Genomic DNA, 20946 nt, shown 5'->3' with positions numbered 1-20946 from the left:
TTAGGTAATTGATCTCCTGCTTTTTCCTTTCCACACTGTAATTAACACTCTTATGTTTTAAATTCACCAATAAAGAGTAAACCTGAGAAACTCTAGGCAATCCACCCTCAAATCCAATAAAAGAAAAACCCCAGGTCAATTCTCTCTCTCATTCTCTCTTTACCCATGCCCTTACTGTGTGGCTCTGGGTATGCCATGTACCCTCTAGGACTTGTGACTGATAAATCTTGTCTTTCAAAGCTCTCTAGGAGGTGGAGCCAACATGGCGGCGTGAGTAGGAGTGTGGGAATCTCATCCCAAAAACATATATACTTTTGAAAATACAACAAACACAACTAGCCCTAAAAGAGAGACCAGAAGACGCAGGACAGTGGCCAGACTGCAGCTACACCAGCGAGAACCCAGCGACTGGTGAAAGGGGTAAGATACAAGCCCCGGCCCAGCGGGATCCGAGCGCACCTCCCCCCAGCTCCCGGCGGGAGAAGAATAGGCAGAGCCGGAGGGAGACGGAGCACATGACTGCTGAACACCCAGCCCCAGCCATCCGGGCCAGAGCGCAGACACAGTACGTGGGCCCTGGATACTGGGGGAACAGGGAGTAAGACCTCTGAGCGGGTGCCGAAGCTGATGCCCCTGTGACAAAGAAAAGCGGGGGCTTTTTGAAAGTCTTAAAGGGACAGGGACTTAACAGCTTGACGGAAACAACCCAGGTCACAGTACAGCAGCTGGAAATTACAGGGAAAACCGGGTGCACTAACCCCCTGGGCAACAGCTTTGAGACCCCTCACGGAGGCAAACAGTCAAGCAGCCCCCCCATCCATTACCCCACCGGGTGCTGCGAAAGCAGAGAAGCAGCCTGAGACAAATTCCGCCCACAAAAAGGGAAATTTCTCCCTTCCGGCCAGGCAAGACACAAAGACCCAGTCTACACGCAATTACCCAACACAAGCCACTAGGGGTCGCAGTTGTCCCAGTAAAGAGAGGCCAGTAGCAAGTGAAAATTTTGGCCCTCCCAGCTGACAGTCAATAGCACCTGTCAACATGAAAAGGCAAAAAAATATGATCCAGACAAGACTAACCCAGACAGCTTCAGCATCTGCTACATCTTCCCCTGAGAAGGAATCTGGGGAGATAGATTTAGCCAGTCTTCCTGAAAAAGAATTCAAAACAAAAGTCATAACCATGCTGATGGACTTGCAGAGAAATATGCAAGAACTAAGGAAGGAGAATTCAGAAATAAAACAAGCTCTGGAAGGACTTCAAAGCAGAATGGATGAGATGCAAGAGACCATTAATGGACTAGAAAACAGAGAACAGGAACGCAGAGAAGCTGATGCAGAGAGAGATAAAAGGATCTCCAGGAATGAAAGAATTTTAAGAGAGCTGAGTGACCAATCGAAAAGGAACAATATAAGAATTATAGGTATTCCAGAAGAAGTAGAGAGAGAAAAGGGGATAGAAAATGTCTTTGAAGAAATAATTACTGAAAATTTCCCCAAACTAGGGGAAGAAATGGCCTCTCAGACCACAGAGGTACACAGAACTCCCATGACAAGGGATCCAAGGAGGGCAACACCAAGACACATAATAATTAAAATGGCAAAGATCAAAGACAAGGACAAAGTATTACAGGCAGCCAGAGAGAAAAAAAAGGTTACCTACAAAGGAAAACCCATCAGGCTACCATCAGACTTCTCAACAGAAACCCTACAGGCCAGAAGAGAATGGCATGATATACTTAATGCAATGAAACAGAAGGGCCTCAAACCAAGACTACTGTATCCAGCACGAATATCATTTAAATATGAAGGAGGGATTAAACAATTCCCAGACAAGCAAAAGTTGAGGGAATTTGCCTCCCACAAACCACCTCTACAGGGCATCCTACAGGGACTGCTCTAGATGGGAGCACTCCTAAAAAGAGCACACAACAAAACACCCAACATATGAAGAAGGGAGGAGGAGGAATAAGAAGGGAGAGAAATAAAGAATCATCAGACTGTGTTTATAATAGCTCAACAAGCGAGTTAAGTTAGACAGTAAGATAGTAAAGAAGCTAACCCTAAACCTTTGGTAACCACAAACTTAAAGCCTGCAATGGCAATAAATTCATACCTTTCAATAATCACCCTAAATGTAAATGGACTGAATGCACCAATCAAAAGACACAGAGTAACAGAATGGATAAAAAAGCAAGATCCATCCATATGATGCTTACAAGAGACTCACCTCAAACCCAAAGACGCGCACAGACTTAAAGTCAAGGAATGGAAAAAGATATTTCAAGCAAACAACAGAGAGAAGAAAGCAGGTGTTGCAATTCTGGTATCAGACAAAACAGACTTCAAAATAAAGAAAGTAACAAAAGACAAAGAAGGACATTACATAATGATAAAGGGCTCAGTCCATCAAGAGGATATAACCATTATAAATATATATGCACCTAATACAGGAGCACCAACATACCTGGAACAAATATTAGTAGAACTAAAGGAGGAAATAGAATGCAATGCATTCATTCTAGGAGACTTCAACACACCACTCCTCCAACGGACAGATCCACCAGACAGAAAATAAGTAAGGACTCAGAGGCACTGAACAATACACTAGAACAGATGGAACTAATAGACATCTACAGAACTCTACATCCAAAAGCAACAGGATACACATTCTTCTCAAGTGCACATGGAACATTCTCCAGAATAGACCACATACTAGGCCACAAAAAGAGCCTCAGTAAATTCCAAAAGATTGAAATCCTACCAACCAACTTTTCAGACCACAAAGGCATTAAACTAGAAATAAACTGTTCAAAGAAAGCAAAAAGGCTCACAAACACATGGAGGCTAAACAACACGCTCCTAAATAATCAATGGATCAATGACCAAATCAAAATGGAGATCCAGCAATATATGGAAACAAATGACAACAACAACACTAAGCCCCAACTTCTGTGGGACACAGCAAAAGTAGTCTTAAGAGGAAAGTATATAGCAATCCAAGCATATTTAAAAAAGGAAGAGCAATCCCAAATGAACGGTCTAATGTCACAACTATCGAAATTGGAAAAAGAAGAACAAATGAGTCCTAAGGTCAGCAGAAGGAGGGACATAATAAAGATAAGAGAAGAAATAAATAAAATTGAGAAGAATAAAACAATAGCAAAAATCAATGAAACCAAGAGCTGGTTCTTCGAGAAAAAAAAACAAAATAGATAAGCCTCTAGCCAGACTTATTAAGAGGAAAAGAGAGTCAACACAAATCAACAGTATCAGAAACGAGAAAGGAAAAATCACGACGGACCCCACAGAAATACAAAGAATTATTAGAGACTACTATGAAAACCTATATGCTAACAAGCTGGGAAACCTAGCAGAAATGGACAACTTCCTAGAAAAATACAACCTTCCAAGACTGACCCAAAAAGAAACAGAAAATCTAAACAGACCAATTACCAGCAACGAAATTGAAGCGGTAATCAAAAAACTACCAAAGAACAAAACCCCCGGGGCCAGATGGATTTACCTCGGAATTTTATCAGACATACAGGGAAGACATAATACCCATTCTCCTTAAAGTTTTCCAAAAAAATAGAAGAGGAGGGGATACTCCCAAACTCATTCTATGAAGCTAACATCACCCTAATACCAAAACCAGGCAAAGAACCCACCAAAAAAGAAAACTACAGACCAATATCCCTGATGAACGTAGACGCAAAAATACTCAACAAAATTTTAGCAAAGCGAATTCAAAAATACATCAAAACCATCGTACACCATGACCAAGTGGGATTCATCCCAGGGATGCAAGGATGGCACAACATTCGAAAGTCCATCAATATCATCCACCACATCAACAAAAAGAAAGACAAAAACCACATGATCATCTCCATAGATGCTGAAAAAGCATTTGACAAAGTTCAACACCCATTCATGATAAAAACTCTCAGCAAAATGGGAATAGAGGGCAAGTACCTCAACATAATAAAGGCCATCTATGAAAAACCCACAGCCAACATTATATTGAATAGTGAGAAGCTGAAAGCATTTCTGCTGAGATCGGGAACTAGACAGGGATGCCCACTCTCCCCACTGTTATTTAACATACTACTGGAGGTCCTAGCCACGGCAATCAGACAAAACAAAAAAATACAAGGAATCCAGATTGGTAAAGAAGAAGTCAAACTGTCACTATTTGCAGATGACATGATACTGTACATAAAAAACCCTAAAGACTCCACCCCAGAACTACTAGAACTGATATCGGAATACAGCAAAGTTGCAGGGTACAAAATCAACACACAGAAATCTGTGGCTTTCCTATATACTAACAATGAACCAACAGAAAGAGAAATCAGGAAAACAACTCCATTCACAATTGCATCAAAAAAAATAAAATACCTAGGAATAAACCTAACCAAAGAAGTGAAAGACTTATACTCTGAAAACTACAAGTCACTCTTAAGAGAAATTAAAGGGGACACTAACAGATGGAAACGCATCCCATGCTCATGGCTAGGAAGAATTAATATGGTCAAAATGGCCATCCTGCCCAAAGAAATATACAGATTTGATGCAATCCCTATGAAACTACCAGCAACATTCTTCAATGAACTGGAACAAATAATTCAAAAATTCATATGGAAACACCAAAGACCCCGAATAGCCAAAGCAATCCTGAGAAAGAAGAATAAAGTAGGGGGGATCTCACTCCCCAACTTCAAGCTCTATTATAAAGCCATAGTAATCAAGACAATTTGGTACTGGCACAAGAACAGAGCCACAGACCAATGGAACAGACTAGACAATCCAGACATTAACCCAGACATATATGGTCAATTAATATTTGATAAAGGAGCCATGGACATACAATGGCGAAATGACAGTCTCTTCAACAGATGGTGCTGGCAAAACTGGACAGCTACATGTAGGAGAATGAAACTGGACCACTGTCTAACCCCATATACAAAAGTAAACTCAAAATGGATCAAAGACCTGAATGTAAGTCATGAAACCATTAAACTCTTGGAAGAAAACATAGGCACAAACCTCTTAGACATAAACATGAGTGACCTCTTCTTGAACATATCTCCCCGGGCAAGGAAAACAACAGCAAAAATGAACAAGTGGGACTATATTAAGCTGAAAAGCTTCTGTACAGCAAAAGACACCATCAATAGAACAAAAAGGAACCCTACAGTATGGGAGAATATATTTGAAAATGACACATCCGATAAAGGCTTGACGTCCAGAATATATAAAGAGCTCACACGCCTCAACAAACAAACAAAAAATAACCCAATTAAAAAATGGGCAGAGGAACTGAACAGACAGTTCTCCAAAAAAGAAATACAGATGGCCAACAGACACATGAAAAGATGCTCCACATCGCTAATTATCAGAGAAATGCAAATTAAAACTACAATGAGGTATCACCTCACACCAGTAAGGATGGCTGCCATCCAAAAGACAAACAACAACAAATGTTGGCGAGGCTGTGGAGAAAGGGGAACCCTCCTACACTGCTGTTGGGAATGTAAACTTGTTCAACCATTGTGGAAAGCAGTATGGAGGTACATCAAAATGGTCAAAACAGACATACCATTTGACCCAGGAATTGCACTCCTAGGAATTTACACTAAGAATGCAGCAATCAAGTATGAGAAAGACCAATGTACCCCTATGTTTATCGCAGCACTATTTACAATAGCCAAGAATTGGAAGCAACCTAAATGTCCATCGATAGATGAATGGATAAAGAAGATGTGGTACATATACACAATGGAATACTACTCAGCCATAAGAAAAGGGCAAATCCAACCATTTGCAGCAACATGGATGGAGCTGGAGGGTATTATGCTCAGTGAAACAAGCCAAGCAGAGAAAGAGAAATACCAAATGATTTCACTCATCTGTGGAATATAAGAACAAAGGAAAAACTGAAGGAACAAAACAGAAACAGAATCACAGAACTCAAGAATGGACTAACAGGTACCAAAGGGAAAGGGACTGGGGAGGATGGGTGGGTAGGGAGGGATAAGGGGGGGCAGAAAAAGAGGGGTATTAAGATTAGCATGCATGGGTGGGTGGGAGAAAGGGGAGGGCTGTACAACACAGAGAAGACAAGTAGTGATTCTACAACAGTTTGCTACGCTGATGGACAGTGACTGTAAAGGAGTATATAGGGGGGACCTGGTATAGGGGAGAGCCTAGTAAACAAAGTATTCGTCATGTAAGTGTAGATTAATGATTAAAAAAAAAAAAGCAGTTCCTATGTGGTGACCTCTAATGAGTTCTACACAATGATATAAAGGGCATATAAAAGTGTAGGCAAAGGGTCTGTTTGTGTTTATACAGAGGATCAAAGCCTAATTTGGCTAACCCAAAAATGAACTAAGATACAATATGAAAAAGAACTTCCAACATCAGCACTCTCGGGAAGACTCATGACAGAAGATGATCAGCAAAAAAAAAAAACTCCAACAAAGATCCACGCACTGTCACAGGTGAAGATGCACTCATCCCACCAGTTCCTGGACTTGCCATGGGAATGATGAAGGAGATAACTTAGCTGGCCTGTGCATACAGTAAAACAAAAAATTGGACTGGATCTATACTGTTGGAACTCAACCAAGAATTAGGAGAAGTGCAAATTGTAGCACTCCAAAATCTTACAACCACAGACTATTTATCGTTAAAAGAACATATGGGATATGAACAGTCCCCAGGAATGGGTTGTTCTAGTTTATCTGAATTCTCTCAGACTGTTTAAGTTCAGTTGGACAATATCCACCATATCATAGATAAGTTTTCACAAATGCCTAAGGTGCCTAACTGGTTTTCTTGGTTTCACTGGAGATGGCTGGTAATTACAGGTATGCTTTGGTTAGGTAACTATATTCCTATTATGTTAATGTGTGTGCACAATTTAATTAGTAGTTTAAAACCTATCCATGCTGAAGTTACTCTACAAGAAGATATGTCAAAGAAATAATCAATCTTCCCAGGTTTTCTTCTGCCTGCTACTTCTATAGCTTTTCTTCTTCCTACCTAATCACAACCTTTAAATAGAACTCGTGCCACATGTCGAATTTACCGAGTATCATAATTCTTCCAAGTGGTAAAGACACCTCAAGACAAATGCTGGGCATAGAAGCCACAGGGCATAAATATGCAAAGAAGTAAAAAGCTAACCTTTTCAAACAATAAGGCTTCTCTCTCACTTACCAACTTAACATTTCCCTGTATGGCCCCGGAAGATGACTGGTTAGTCAGAGACGGGTAAGATTCCTCAAGGGAGGAACAACCTAAGACAGGCACAGTCGCAGCGGGCCATCTGGTGAGAAATTGGGGAGCAGCAGAGGTGAGGCTTAGAACCTCCCCCCTCATGTTCTGAGAGAAATCTTCTGCATACATGGATGTTCATTGCCCTCATCTAGCTCGGATTAACACATAGTCTACAGGCACACACCTGATCATCTACATTTGCTCTCTTACAACACTAAACTCTGTTTTCTACATTTATCTCGTATCTACCTACCACTTCAGCATTTTATTAAAAATAATAATAATAGAGAAATGTGGTATCCACATATAAATCAAGTATAAAAATCAAATGAATATTCATATTTGAACTGTGTATAGTTCATAATGCATGAACAAAACCGAAAGCTTCTGTGATGACTGCCCTTGCACTGCTCACCATGTAACTTATTCACTATGTAAGAATTTGTACTCCATGTAAGAAGTTGTTCGTTATGCATCAGAAGATTGGAGACTGACGAAAATTAGGCTTGGGGTGGATTAATGATTGTGCATTGAGTATTGACCCCCCTATACAGAAATTTATTGTGGTTAACAACTATTTGATCAATAAATATGAGAGATGCCCTCACAAAATATATATATATATATATATATATATATATATATATATATATATATATATATAAACACACTTCCAATTGTAAAATAAATAAGTAACCGGGATGTAATGTATAGCATAAGGAATATAGTCAAAATATTGTAACAACTTGGTATGGTGATAGCTGGTACCTAGAATTATCATGTATATAAATGTTGAATCACTGTGTTGTACACCTGAAACTAATGTAATGTAATACTATTGTCAATTACCCTTCAATAAAAATAAAAATAAAAAAAGCTCTCTAATGGTTGTTGCTGAGGTACATCCTGCAATCATAAGAACCCCAAGGGCCATACACCTACAACAATGATCCAAAAAGGGAAATGTTTGTGGGGGCTCACCTCAGGCCAAGCTAAGTGCCCCTAGGCATTTCTAGATGACAGCATCTCTGTCAACAGTCTGAGATGGGGAAAAACACATCTCGATTCATATAGAAAAGCATTCAATAAAATTCAACACCATTCATGATTTAAAACACTTGGAATACTGGAAATAGATGGAAACTTTTTAACTTCAGAAATGCAGTCAACCAACACCTATAGCAAATATTTAATGTGGATCTTGGAGGCATTTCCTTTGCAGTTGGGAAATAAAAGAAAGTTCCCATTAAAACCATTTGTATTCAACACTGCACTGGGTTCCTATCCCACAAAACAAATGTACATGTAAAAGCTATAAATATTGAAAGGGAGGAAACAAAATTTTTCTACAGTTACTATGCTTTATACATAGAATATATATAGATAACCTAAGGACAGCAATTAAAAACAAAACATTCAGTGATACAATGAATACAAAATAATAAAAACCAATATTTTATACACTAACAATCCACTATGAGATACTTTTAAGAAAGTTAATTCACAAGCAAAATAAAATCTATAAGATATACAGAATTAAGCTAACAAAAGATACATAAGAATTTTATGGAAAAAGTTATAAAGCTATATAGAAAAACATAAAAAGAGAGCCAAAGCAAATATATCATGTTTACATATGGGAAAACCCATATCTTAATGATGTAAATTCTCTCTAATCAATATGTCCAAATTACAAACAAAATCCTAAAACAGGTTTATATAGAGCTTGATAAGCTGATCCTAAAATTTATGTAGTAAAATAAATGGTCAAAAAAAGCTAGATTGGGGGAAGAGGGGAGGACATACCAGATATTAAAATATTTTGTGAAGTTATTATTTAAATAAAGTGTGCTATTAGTTAAAAAAATAGGTAAATATATCAGCGCAACAGAGGAAAAACCCAGAAAAAGATGTAACCAAATATGGGAACTTGATATATGAACAAGATGTAAGTTAGTGAAAGCTGAATTGACTATTCGGTAAATGAATTATTTAAATATAAAAATAAAAGTACACCCTATCTCAAACTATAAAATAAGTACATATAGATTAAAATCTAATTGTGAAATGGAAAGTCTTAAAACTGGTTAGGAAATAGGATATTTTCCTTCAGGAAGGGGAAGATTTACTGAATAAGAAACAAAACACAGAGACTCAAATGAAAAGGATAATAAAACTGAATTATTAAAAAAAATCTTCCATGTGACAAAAGACTATTGATGGAAAAAACTAAATACAACTCATGTGATTTACTCAAGGTTATATGCTACTAAATAGAAGAGCCACAATCCAAATACATAGTCTTCTGACTATTACTAATTTATTTTACATTCCTTTTAATTTTAATTGCATAATTAACATACATGATATTCTTTCAAAAAATGCAAACAATTCAAGTAAAATAAAAATATCTTTGACCATTTTCCCCAAGTCCAATCTCCAAAATCCTCTGCAGATTCTAAATATTTTTTTCAGGCTTTTTTTTATTGGTTATTTGAATATATAAATAAAAATACAAATGCATTGTTCAAGTGGTTTTCTACTGCACTTGTTGTTCTGCAACTTTTCTTTTAAATACATGCCTTAAAGAACTTTTCATATCAGCACAGAGTTGCACATAAATGCTGATGGCTATATCTGCATTTATTTATTCAATTTTCTGTTAATAGACCTTAAGGCTGTTTTCAATATTTTGTCTTTTGGTCACATAAATAGGATAGATAACTGAAATGGATTTTCTAAGTCATAATGAATACATGTTTTAAACACTGATATGCCAAACTGGCAATACTGGTATATATACCTTCTTGTGATATATCTAGATGCCCATTTCTCAATTATTAATATTTTCCATTATCTGATATTAGTATTTTTAATTTTTATTATTTTGCCAATTTGATTGGGAAAAAATGGTATAGTGTACTTCCCTAGTGATTACTGGTGAAGCTGTTTCCTCCTCACTGTCAGACCCTGCTCTCTAGATTAAGAGGCAACCACACCTTCAACTCTTAGAAACATCTTTTCTAGTAGACTTACTTTCATTATATCTAACTATGTTTATATTGCCATTTGTTGATTAGATATTATCCATTGATTTCACATTATGAAAGATGGGGATTTAGTACCAGTTCATTATTTGCCTGCTATGTACATAGCAAATATTGTCTCCCACTTTGTTGCCTCTTACCATGATGGTCTTGTTACACTATATTCCTTAAAGCTTTCAGTTTTTATGTTTTTCCTAAGGATGTTCCTACTCCACAGTAACAACCTGTTTCTTATAGCTGCTTCTGAGTTGTGATTTTTAACATTTATGTATTTTCTCCATATGGAATTCATTTCTGTGAATGGTATGAAATAGAGGTCTTACTATTTTTTCAAAATGGATGTTGTCATCCAACACCATTTTCCCAATAGTTTCTCATGTCCTAAAACATCTTTTTAAAATATACAAAATTCCCCCAAATGCATGAACCATTTCTGTAACATCCATTTAGAGCTACTGGTCTTCAGTATCCCCCTGTAACAATATCACAATGTATTTCTTTCTAAAAAATGTTTTAATTATTTTCTTCTGCTTATGAATTTTAGAATCAGTTTATAAAGTCTTTAAAAATAAGTAAATTCTGATGATAGCACATTGCTATTACAGTGTTTATGGATCAATTTGAAGAAGTACAATGATCTTTCTACTACCATCAGACAGACTTGTCTTTCAAGTTCAGTATTTATTAGACTAATTCAGTTTCTATCATTTAAAAATAAATAAATAATCAAATGTGTACTAAATAATTTATTCAAGTGTTTTCTAAGGTACCTGGCAAAAACTGTATACTTGAAGAGACAATATTTATAATAAAAGTGATGCTTTAGACCTTTTCATTTATCAGCCTTGTTTGCTCATCATCAAAGGAAAATTATAATAATTAAGATGAATAAGGATTATTTCTGTAATCTGAGAATATTTTCTCTATTATTATCTATTTATAAAATCAAGATTGATCAACTTACAATTATTTAATATGTCATTTATCATTACCAAAACTGAATAGCAGAGACCTATGTTAATGATATTGATAAGTGTATTGTTAAGTTCAAGTATAGAACATTTTAAAATTAAAGTTGTTTCACAAGTTACATGACTTCCTCAAAATTCTAGAATTAAATATCAACTTTAGCTCTAGGTGTAACTAAAGATTTAATTTGGGATCATTATTAGTATGAATAATTCATTCATTTATTTGCTCATTCATTCATTCAACATGTTTTAATTTTAGATTACATTTAATGCTATGAATTGTGATAGATGTTAGCTTTAAAATAATAGTAAGAAACCCTTTCATTCAAGAATGAGGAAAATAAATGCAAGGATAATGGCATTGTAATACTCACTTTCCCTTCATCTCTTGGGCTATCACTTAAGTGTACAACTGGACCTGGATGAGTCTTTGTGGATCTGTTAAATCAATTCAAAACAATAATTAAAAAATAAATATTAACATACCTTACCATTAAAACTGAAACAAAGAAATTAAGATTATACTGAATACACTCCCAATATTCTGGGGTCTACCTTTGATTCATTTGAGTTTTGGGTTTTTTTAAAGATTACTTTTCTTTCTTACTAACTCTATTAAAGTAGGTATGCTTTTTGTTTTAAATCAGATTTAAGAATACAAATCCACATAACAGTGGGATCCTTAATTATCTTCTATTTTTGCTGCCATATCTTGATCTCTGAAAATTTGAACATAAACTTTTACTTACATAGACAAAGGAAAACTCATACATCCAAAAGGCTGATACTGTAAACCTGTTTCAACCAAATTGCAAAGTATATAACTGATTTAAAATTTTCTTTGACATGAAATCTCTGATTTTGCTCCTAAAGAAATATACAATGGCTCCTTTGATTTACAGATAATAGCCAGCTTACAGAAAACTGACAAACTGGAGTAACCTAGTTTGCTTGTGATGTCTCATTTATCTGGTTGTCTAGAGTAATCAATTAACAGATAATTATGAGTCTAAGAGCATATTGTTAAAGGGACCTGTGCTCTGCCAATCTAACTTTAAGTTTATTCTACTCTGATATCTGGCATGTGTCTTTTACATTGCCTACTTAAACACATATTATTGAATATGATTTTATCACAAATATGATATAACCTGAAATGACCATAGATTTATTGTTACTCATTTTTTCACAGCCTTTCTTCAATGATCTAATTGTGCCAGATTAATCCTATTATGATATTGACATAGCTATAATTTATTTTGTAAACACTCATGAAAACCATCAAAGATTCTGCACAAAACAATAAAGATTATTTAAATGTTAAAAACTCTTTGGAATCAGAGAAAAAATGAGCTAACTCCAGGTTTCCCAGATACAGACTCCCTAGTGTGACTCAGAGGAATAAATATATATTTATTGCATATTTTGTTAGTGTTTTTATCCTAAATTTTCTCATCTAAAATTTGAAGATAGTAGTACTGACCCTACTGAGTAATTGTGAGCATTAGAATATACACATAGCACCTAATATAATGCCAAAATATAGTAAGTACTTAAAGTACATATTGTGATTGTCGTAAACCATTGGAATAACTGGAAATCAGAGTTACTATTTGCATTCTGGAATGATATGCCGAAAGTAAAGAAACTAAACAGGGCTTCATGAAAAGTTTACAGAGCCTTTTGCAGTTCTTCCATTTTTTGTGTAATATATTATTTACACATAAATGCAATGCTTTTTTAATAGTATAAATGCCTCTGATATGGGACAATGTCCTTCAGTTATCCTTTGTGGATTAATAATATCCAAAACCACAAATCCCTGTCTCTTAGGTTTAACCTAGTTACTGGCCTTAGAAAAAGTCCAAACTTCTCAAATTGGCTTAAAAGGCTTTTCGTATTATATACTCTGATTATTTCCTCAGCTTTATCTCTTGCCATCCTCTTCCCCAGCTATTCCAACCAACTAAACTCTTTAACATTTCTGTGCATGGAACAGAAACTCTCACATTGCATCCTTTAAACCTTCTTTTTCCTCCTCCTGGACCACCTTCACACCGTCCCCAATTCCTTACTCGTCTAACTGAAACTCATCCTTCAGATCTCATTATAGATGTAAATTCTTTCACAGATACTCTCTGAGACACCATGTCTATATTAGGCGTCCATCTTATGGAATTGTCACATTTTCTTTCTAGTATATTACATAATTACCTTTTTAGTTAATCTTACTTTCTTAGACTGAAAGCCCAGAGGACAGCAGCTATGTCTTCTCAGTTCACAGCTGTTTCCAGTATCTAGCACATCATAATACTCAATTAAGATGTGGATGATTGTTAAATACATGCCTTACACTTATGACTTAATTCTGAATTTCATGTCCAAATTATAAGCAGATGTAGAAAAAATAGGTTACATTTTTTTAAAAGCTAAGGCTGCACTGTAGAAACAGCTATTTCTGTGCTCTAACCTGGAATATATTTTCCCATAAAAAATTTTTAAATGTCAGTTTAGTTCTATACTGACTATTTTATGAGGTGTTCTACAAACATCACTGTTTCTATGGAAAATGTGTTCAATTAATATATACACCTGGGAACACAAATGATTAATAATTATGGAAATTGTCAATAATTACAAATGGGAGACTTCACTAAAAAGTGAAGCTGAAATATCACAAACATTGAATGAAAAGTATTTCAAGTAAGGACTTAAAATAGAAATAATCTCACATAGCTCTTGAAAACAATTCTTCATTTGTCATACTTAGAAAATGTATTGTTAAAATTTGTATCTAAAAATCTATTAATGAAATGACTATTTTTAATTAAATGAATATCTTATTGTTGCATACACTTGACACATATTAACAGGAAGTGACCTACATTTTGTAATGTATCTCAAAAAGCACAGGGCAATTAAAAGACAGTTCTTGGACAGTGGAAGTTGGCATTTAAAATGATATCTACCATGGAAAACACTTCTGGAAATCTAGTCTAAGTAAACCAAGAAACAGAAGGTGATGTTGTATACTAATAATTCCTTGAGGATATTTCAAGGACATTTTCAGAGGCATGTATAACTCTATAAAATATCAGATTTGTATAAATCATAGATTCTATTCTGATGTGGAATCACATGTGTAAGACCATACTATGAAAAATACAAGTTCCTTATTTTATTTCTTTCATTTCTTCTAAGTTTATCCTACTTTATAATTTTTAACTCTTCTTTAGTCTGAAATCATAGACTGTATAAATACACATAGCTCATACTAGTTCAGGTATTATTTATTAATTTGAACTATGAAAAGGATTTGTTAAGTAAATGAATATGGAAAGAACAGTACAAGAGTGGTAAAATATTTTATTTGTTTAGACAATAAACCCTTCTTAATTACTCTAGCAGCATTCAATTGAACAGAAATGATGTATCTATTACTATTTATACCACTAATAAATTTGTACAAAAGCTCTATAATTTCATCTCTCAAGTTTACTTGTGTTTTTAATCAATATCCTAGAACAATATTATGAAAAGAAGCATTAAGTTCAGCCCAGATTATGTAAAGGGGAAAATCTTTTCTAAATAGCTAAAACAGTAAATAACTTTTTTGGAGAGCATAGGTTGTCCAAAGGATAAATGTTTCTAAAAATACACAGACAGAATGTTAAAATATATACCAATAATAGAAATAATTATACCAATAATTATAAATAAAGCTCTAAGTCAATATGAGTGTGAAACTATTTATCATACTAATTCTTCAATAAGGTCGTTAGTCATTTAGTAGCCACTTTGTGGAAAGCACCAAAAGACGCCAACTATAAAGAAAAGGAAAAGAGCACTGAACAAAGATTCTGTCCTGGAGCTGTTCTTAGCCTACTGAGGGAGAAGAATTATGATTAATAAAAGACCCATTGAGACATAATACAAAAGGACTATTGTAACAAGAATATAACTAGCAACAGCCTTTCCTATCAAGCAATATACATGGACATTGAAATGCTGGTAATAGGGAAGAGTAAGTTTATTATAAGACCTGAGTCAAGCTTCATGAAAATAAGCTGTTTTACTCAGAGTTTTAGAGAAGAAAAATTATGTAACTTAGAATATGTATATGAGAGAAAAAATGAGCCAGCCTTCAGTCAAATATATCTTATTAAAGACCTAATAGGTACACAGCATAAACACTTAGTACAGAAAAATTGTTGTTATGATTAACACATTGACCAGGATAATTGTTTTTGTATGTGATACAAAAAGATGGTTTGAAATTCCATGAAGTTTCACATTTGGAGGATTTCACATTTTACATATGCAGAAACTTATATATCAGTGCCAAAGTCAAAGTGGCAATAGCCACCAACCACATTCCCAAATAGTTACATATATCACAACATGAAAGATATTGATAAATTGATTCTCCTTGGAACCCAGAATAATATGGTAATGAGGCAAATGAAAAAGCTACCAGTATTAAAAAGTATGTGAACTGACCATGATTATTTTTACATAAAACTAAATGTGGTCATAATCCACTTGCTCTTCCTACTAGAAGTGGCTACGCTACAGTTGGCTATAAAGAAATGAGAAATTCATGCAGAACTTTTTGAATGAGCCTTACAATTTACCATTAAATTTTACATACATAACCTTTAATTATTTAGAGTATTTGGAAAGGCTAAAATCAGAATATGTTAAAACTATAATGTCTGTTTTTAAAAGCCTTCATGGTTTTAAATTATTTCAGTTGAACTTTTCACTTAAGTTAATCATAAATAGCTATATATGCTTCTGATAATTCTTCAGCTTGACATATTTTATAAACCAATTGAAATACTTAAGCCAAATAAAATGATATTCAAGTTCACACTTACAGTTCAATTGCCTTGTTCCACATGATAACATATCCAGAAAGAATGAAAGATTCAATATTTACAATATGTGTATTTCCTCTTTCCGTTCCAACATAGAGCCATTTACTCTGGAAAGGTAGATGACAGTAAGTAATTCTGAAAGAAAGAAAATTACAATTAAAATATCTAAATTTTGTGTCTAGTCAGCATTCTATTTTCCTTATACTTATTATGTAGTGATAGCTATAAAACAATAAAATTTACTATATACTCAAGTAGTGTTTAGTTATTAGTAAAGGTTATAGGAAAAACAATAGTATATTATGAAAATAATAACCACTGTTAAATAAGTGTTGAACATGGGCATTAATATTTATTTCTAATTCTCAAAACAGCACTACAAGACAGATATATATTTCTGTTTTAAAAAGAGGAAACTGAGGCCAGAATTTTTATTTTTTACTTGCCTAAGACTGAGCGTTAAGTAGCAAAACTGGGATTCAAATCCATTCCTGTTTGGTTGCAAAATTACCATCTTTCTATATTGTTTGCCTTTCTTTGTAATATTTACTTCAAATAGAAATTAGGTACATATGAAACATAAATTTCAGAGTTTGTAGCTATGTCTATATTAGATAATAAATTATTTACTTTTTATTCAGATATTTGGCGTCTAAGTAGTAAAAAAAAAACTTAAAAGGTCAGAGGTCCACTGCACTACCTCAATTGTTTGTTCTGTCTTTACTTTTATAATGGGCTTTCTAACCAACTCTGAGGACTCGTTCTACAGCCAGAGCAACCATGACTTTTGTACAGGAAATCTGGGAATTTACCAGAGTCTTCTATCACAACATATCACTCTTTCTAGTTTGGTCTTTCAATGCTCTTTAATCACTCTTAAAAAGACAACAGTAATAAATTCACAGTCATCCCTTACAAGAACTATTTCCTAGAATTTATTTAGAAAAGGAGCTTCTACATTTTTAGAAGAGCAGGACAGAATTCTGATGCCAGGCAGATAGATCATTATGGGGAAAAAAAAGGAATATGAATGGTAAATTTCCAATAAAATTCCATCTTGTACCTCTTTATATAAGAGTGAGCATCCAGTCTGTTAAATGTATGTGTTATATCTATTTATTCAATAGTGTGAATTATTTATTGAAAAATATGAATAAACTTCATCTGTTAAAAGTACTCTGCTGAAAGCACCTTACACAGTACATCCAAAAAATTAAGAAACCCTGCTATTACATATGCACTTACCAGTTAATTGACAATCTAATTAAAGTGTAACACATAATATTGGCCAGTTCTGATTAAAACCCAAAGTCTAGATTTGCTATAGACAAGATATATTAAATAATGTTCCATAGGAAATAATTTGATGGTCATGTTTCTAGGCAATGAAGAATCAATTTTAAAGTCAATTTAAGTAGAAAGAGGAAATTCATTTTATAGACTTAAGATCACCTGTCCTGAATTACAGGGAGAGTAGAAAAAACACTAGTTCCATATAAGTAGACACAGACATGGGAGTTTGGGTAGAAAAAGAGCAAACTTCAATATTACATAGTCACTTTCAAAGTGAACAAGAAAAGTCTAAGAACTGCTAGGTTTGAGTAATGTGACCTAAAGCAAGAAGCAGAATTCCAATATGCAAGAACAATAGAATACATGAAGAAGATCCAAACAGAATTGGGCCTATTCCTTGAACTACTTTTTTCCTCATTCTTATTGACAAGAAAGTATACCCTTGATGACAAAAGGGTTTCATATTATGTCCAATGTCCAACTGATGGGTAGTGGTTAAAAAATTAAGAAATATTTCCAGAGTTTATCTGATTCACAAAACAAAAGAGATGATTTACTTAAAATGCTTGACATAGGTGAAGGAGAGGGCATGATTATTACACTTGTGCTGTGTATAATAATAAGGGACTAATCAATACTCTTATAGAACTTATTTCATTTAATAGTTACACTTTCATTTGCAATTTATTTCTACCACCATCACCTGCAAGATGAAAGATTTTCCATAATATGTGAACCTTGGAAAAATAATTTTGTTTCTATACCTTAAGAATATTCATGATCATTCTTCTATAGTAAATCAGCTAAGACTTTGTTAGTCTTACATCCATTCATTAATTTATTCAAACTTCACTGAATAATTCTTTAGAAATGCACTGCCCTTGTTTATAACACTCTTACTCTTTTTCCTTCAAAAAGTATACCATCTAATAAAAGAGATAAGAAAAGTAGACCAAAAAAAAAAGATTTGTTCATTGCTTGCTATACAGAGTTCAAAAGAGGGAGGTATTAACTCCAGTAAGGGAGGGAAACCAAGGAAAGCTAAAGAAGAAACGTTGCCACTTGTGACAACATGGATGGAACTAATGGTTATTTTGCAAGTGAAATAAGCCACGCAAAGACAAATACCATATAGTCTCTTTTATATGTGGAATCTAAAAACAAAGCAAAACAAAACAGCAGTAGACTCACAGACACTGAGAAGTGGTGGTTACCATGGAGGAGGGGTTGGAGTGGGTGGGTGAAATAAATGGAGGGAATAAAGAGGCACAAAATCTCAATCATAATATAGATTGGGGATGAAAGTATAGCATAGAGATTATAGTCAATAATTCTGGAACATCTTTTTATGTTGACAGATAGTAACTACACTAGTTGGGGTGAGCAGTTAACAATGTAGATAACTGTCAAATCACTGTATATACTTAAAACCAATATAATATAGTATATCAACTATACTTTAATAAAAAATTTTTTAAAATACAAATTAGATATAAATAAAGCTACAACTAGAATTCAAATTAATGGAATTAATTTATGTGACTTTTTTTACAGAAATAAAATAACCTCACAATATGGATATGGTTCTAACAAATTATTTTGAATATGGTTTGTCTCTACTTATTCTGTGCTTCTTTTTCACCACTTGCCTCTAAGCGAACAGCTTTGAAGACTGTTCCATAGCACATCATCACATAATTTTATAGTCATTTGTCATGAATACACAATATACATGCATAGTCCACTTCTATTATTTTATCAACCCATACAAATTAAAATTACACTACATGGTGCCAAAACAACCAAAAATGCAAATTTAATTCACAAATTGGACCTGTGTGGCAGTATTTTTGCACAAAATGACTTACTCAAATCATTGAGAATCTTTCAATTTGTCTGATTATAAAAATAAAAATATTACAATCAGAAATTACTGTAGAAAATTCACAACCTGAAGACTACATCCACAGATCTTAGTTTGAGAAACACTATCAATACACAAGCTAAAAGTATGTTTTTAAGAAGTAAATAGTTTAAAATTACAGAAATTATGCTGTATGAAATAGAGTGGGAGATTTCAACTTGAAACTTTTTGTCTCCTAAGCTCTAACAGTTCAACTTTAACCTATTCTTAAAATCTGCATTCCAGGTGAAACCTCTATTACCAGGCATAATGACTCTGTCTCCATTCCTTTCTACAATATTTGTGATTATGCTTCACAACTAGGTTACATTCAGAATCAGGTGTGTATGATACTGCATATTAAAAATACAAATGCCAGAGATGATGATTCAGTAGTTCTGAAGTAATACCTGGCAATAATGTTTTAAAATTATTTCTGGATGGTTTTGATGCAGAAACAGTTAAGATCCACCAAATTATAGCAACAATTTTTAATATTTGGTATAAATAAACATGTCATTAAAATACATATTCTCACATTCCAGTTACAAAAACTGTGACTGCATGGACCTGGATGGATACATGACTGATATTTTCACAAGTATTCTTGCTTTCAAAATGAAGTCCATAGACCAGCAGTATAGGTGTCACCTGGAAGCCTAACAGAAATTCAGAATCTCAGGCCCTATCCCAGAATCAGGAACTGCATTTTATGAAGAACCTTGAAGTTACTGACATACACATTAAAGTTTAGAAGCACTTCTCTAGGTGAGTCTGATATAGATAATCTATACCCTACATTTTAAGAAACATCACTTTGTAGATGAACAACTGCTGCATACTTACTCTTCAATAATATAGGATAAGTACCTATATTATTAAGTTAGTAGTAGGAATAAAGCCTTGTGGCTATGTAGTCCCTCCAAAACAATTAATGATTATAATAATGATGACAATAAGAACTACAATAGCCAGGAAAAGGAACAGTGAGCTCCCAAAACAAAATGAGTAAAGACAAAACAGTTCCTACAACTCCTGTTGCATGATCAATAACAAAATGAGTAAAGACAAAACAGTTCCTACAACTCGTGACTGCCCTCACATGGTTTTGGTGACTTAAGATTCCCTTAGCATCTTAAGTCAAAGACTGATATTTGGGAGTTCTGGTGGAAAAACTCAAATCAGATAAAAGAAAAAGTGAAGAATTAAAATCTCCTAAAGTAAAACAACCAGATAATTTTGGACAACCTCTGCCTAGCTAGAATTATCATAAAAGAGTCAAAATTAAACAGATGAGTAAAAACTTAGTAGAATTTCCATGATCTTAATGGGCTATTCATCAACTAATCAGCTAAACTCACTACATTTTGTTGTCTGTAATTATTTTGAAAACTATCAAACATAAGTCAAATTTAAAAAATAAATCCCATGGGAGTAACATGATGATTTTGACAAGTAAAATTCTGAGAAGCCTATTCTCATTGTCCTAAAGCAAAAGAAATAATGTTTTCCACTTTCATTTAAATCCATGGAATAACTCAAATTTCTGATTCAAAGAACTAAGTT

At 34.1% G+C, this 20946-nt stretch overlaps 1 protein-coding gene across 6 annotated transcripts in view; it reads right to left on the bottom strand.

The window, feature by feature from the left end:
- The window catches only part of STXBP5L (syntaxin binding protein 5L), a 387143-nt gene that overhangs the window by 230392 nt on the left and 135805 nt on the right, over positions 1–20946 (bottom strand). For all 6 annotated transcript variants that reach the window (XM_036883434.2, XM_036883436.2, XM_057503095.1 and 3 more), the window contains exons 6-7: positions 16185–16319; positions 11679–11742 (exon numbers count right to left, since the gene is read on the bottom strand). In XM_036883434.2, the coding sequence (XP_036739329.2) occupies positions 11679–11742; positions 16185–16319 (199 nt within the window). The remainder of the gene's footprint in view (positions 1–11678; positions 11743–16184; positions 16320–20946) is intronic.

Source organism: Manis pentadactyla, chromosome 1 (assembly GCF_030020395.1).
Source record: "Manis pentadactyla isolate mManPen7 chromosome 1, mManPen7.hap1, whole genome shotgun sequence".
In the NCBI taxonomy this organism is placed as follows: Eukaryota; Metazoa; Chordata; class Mammalia; order Pholidota; family Manidae; genus Manis; species Manis pentadactyla.
The sequence above is the reverse complement of the archived record's forward strand: the minus strand, read 5'-3'. Positions and strand labels throughout refer to the sequence as shown.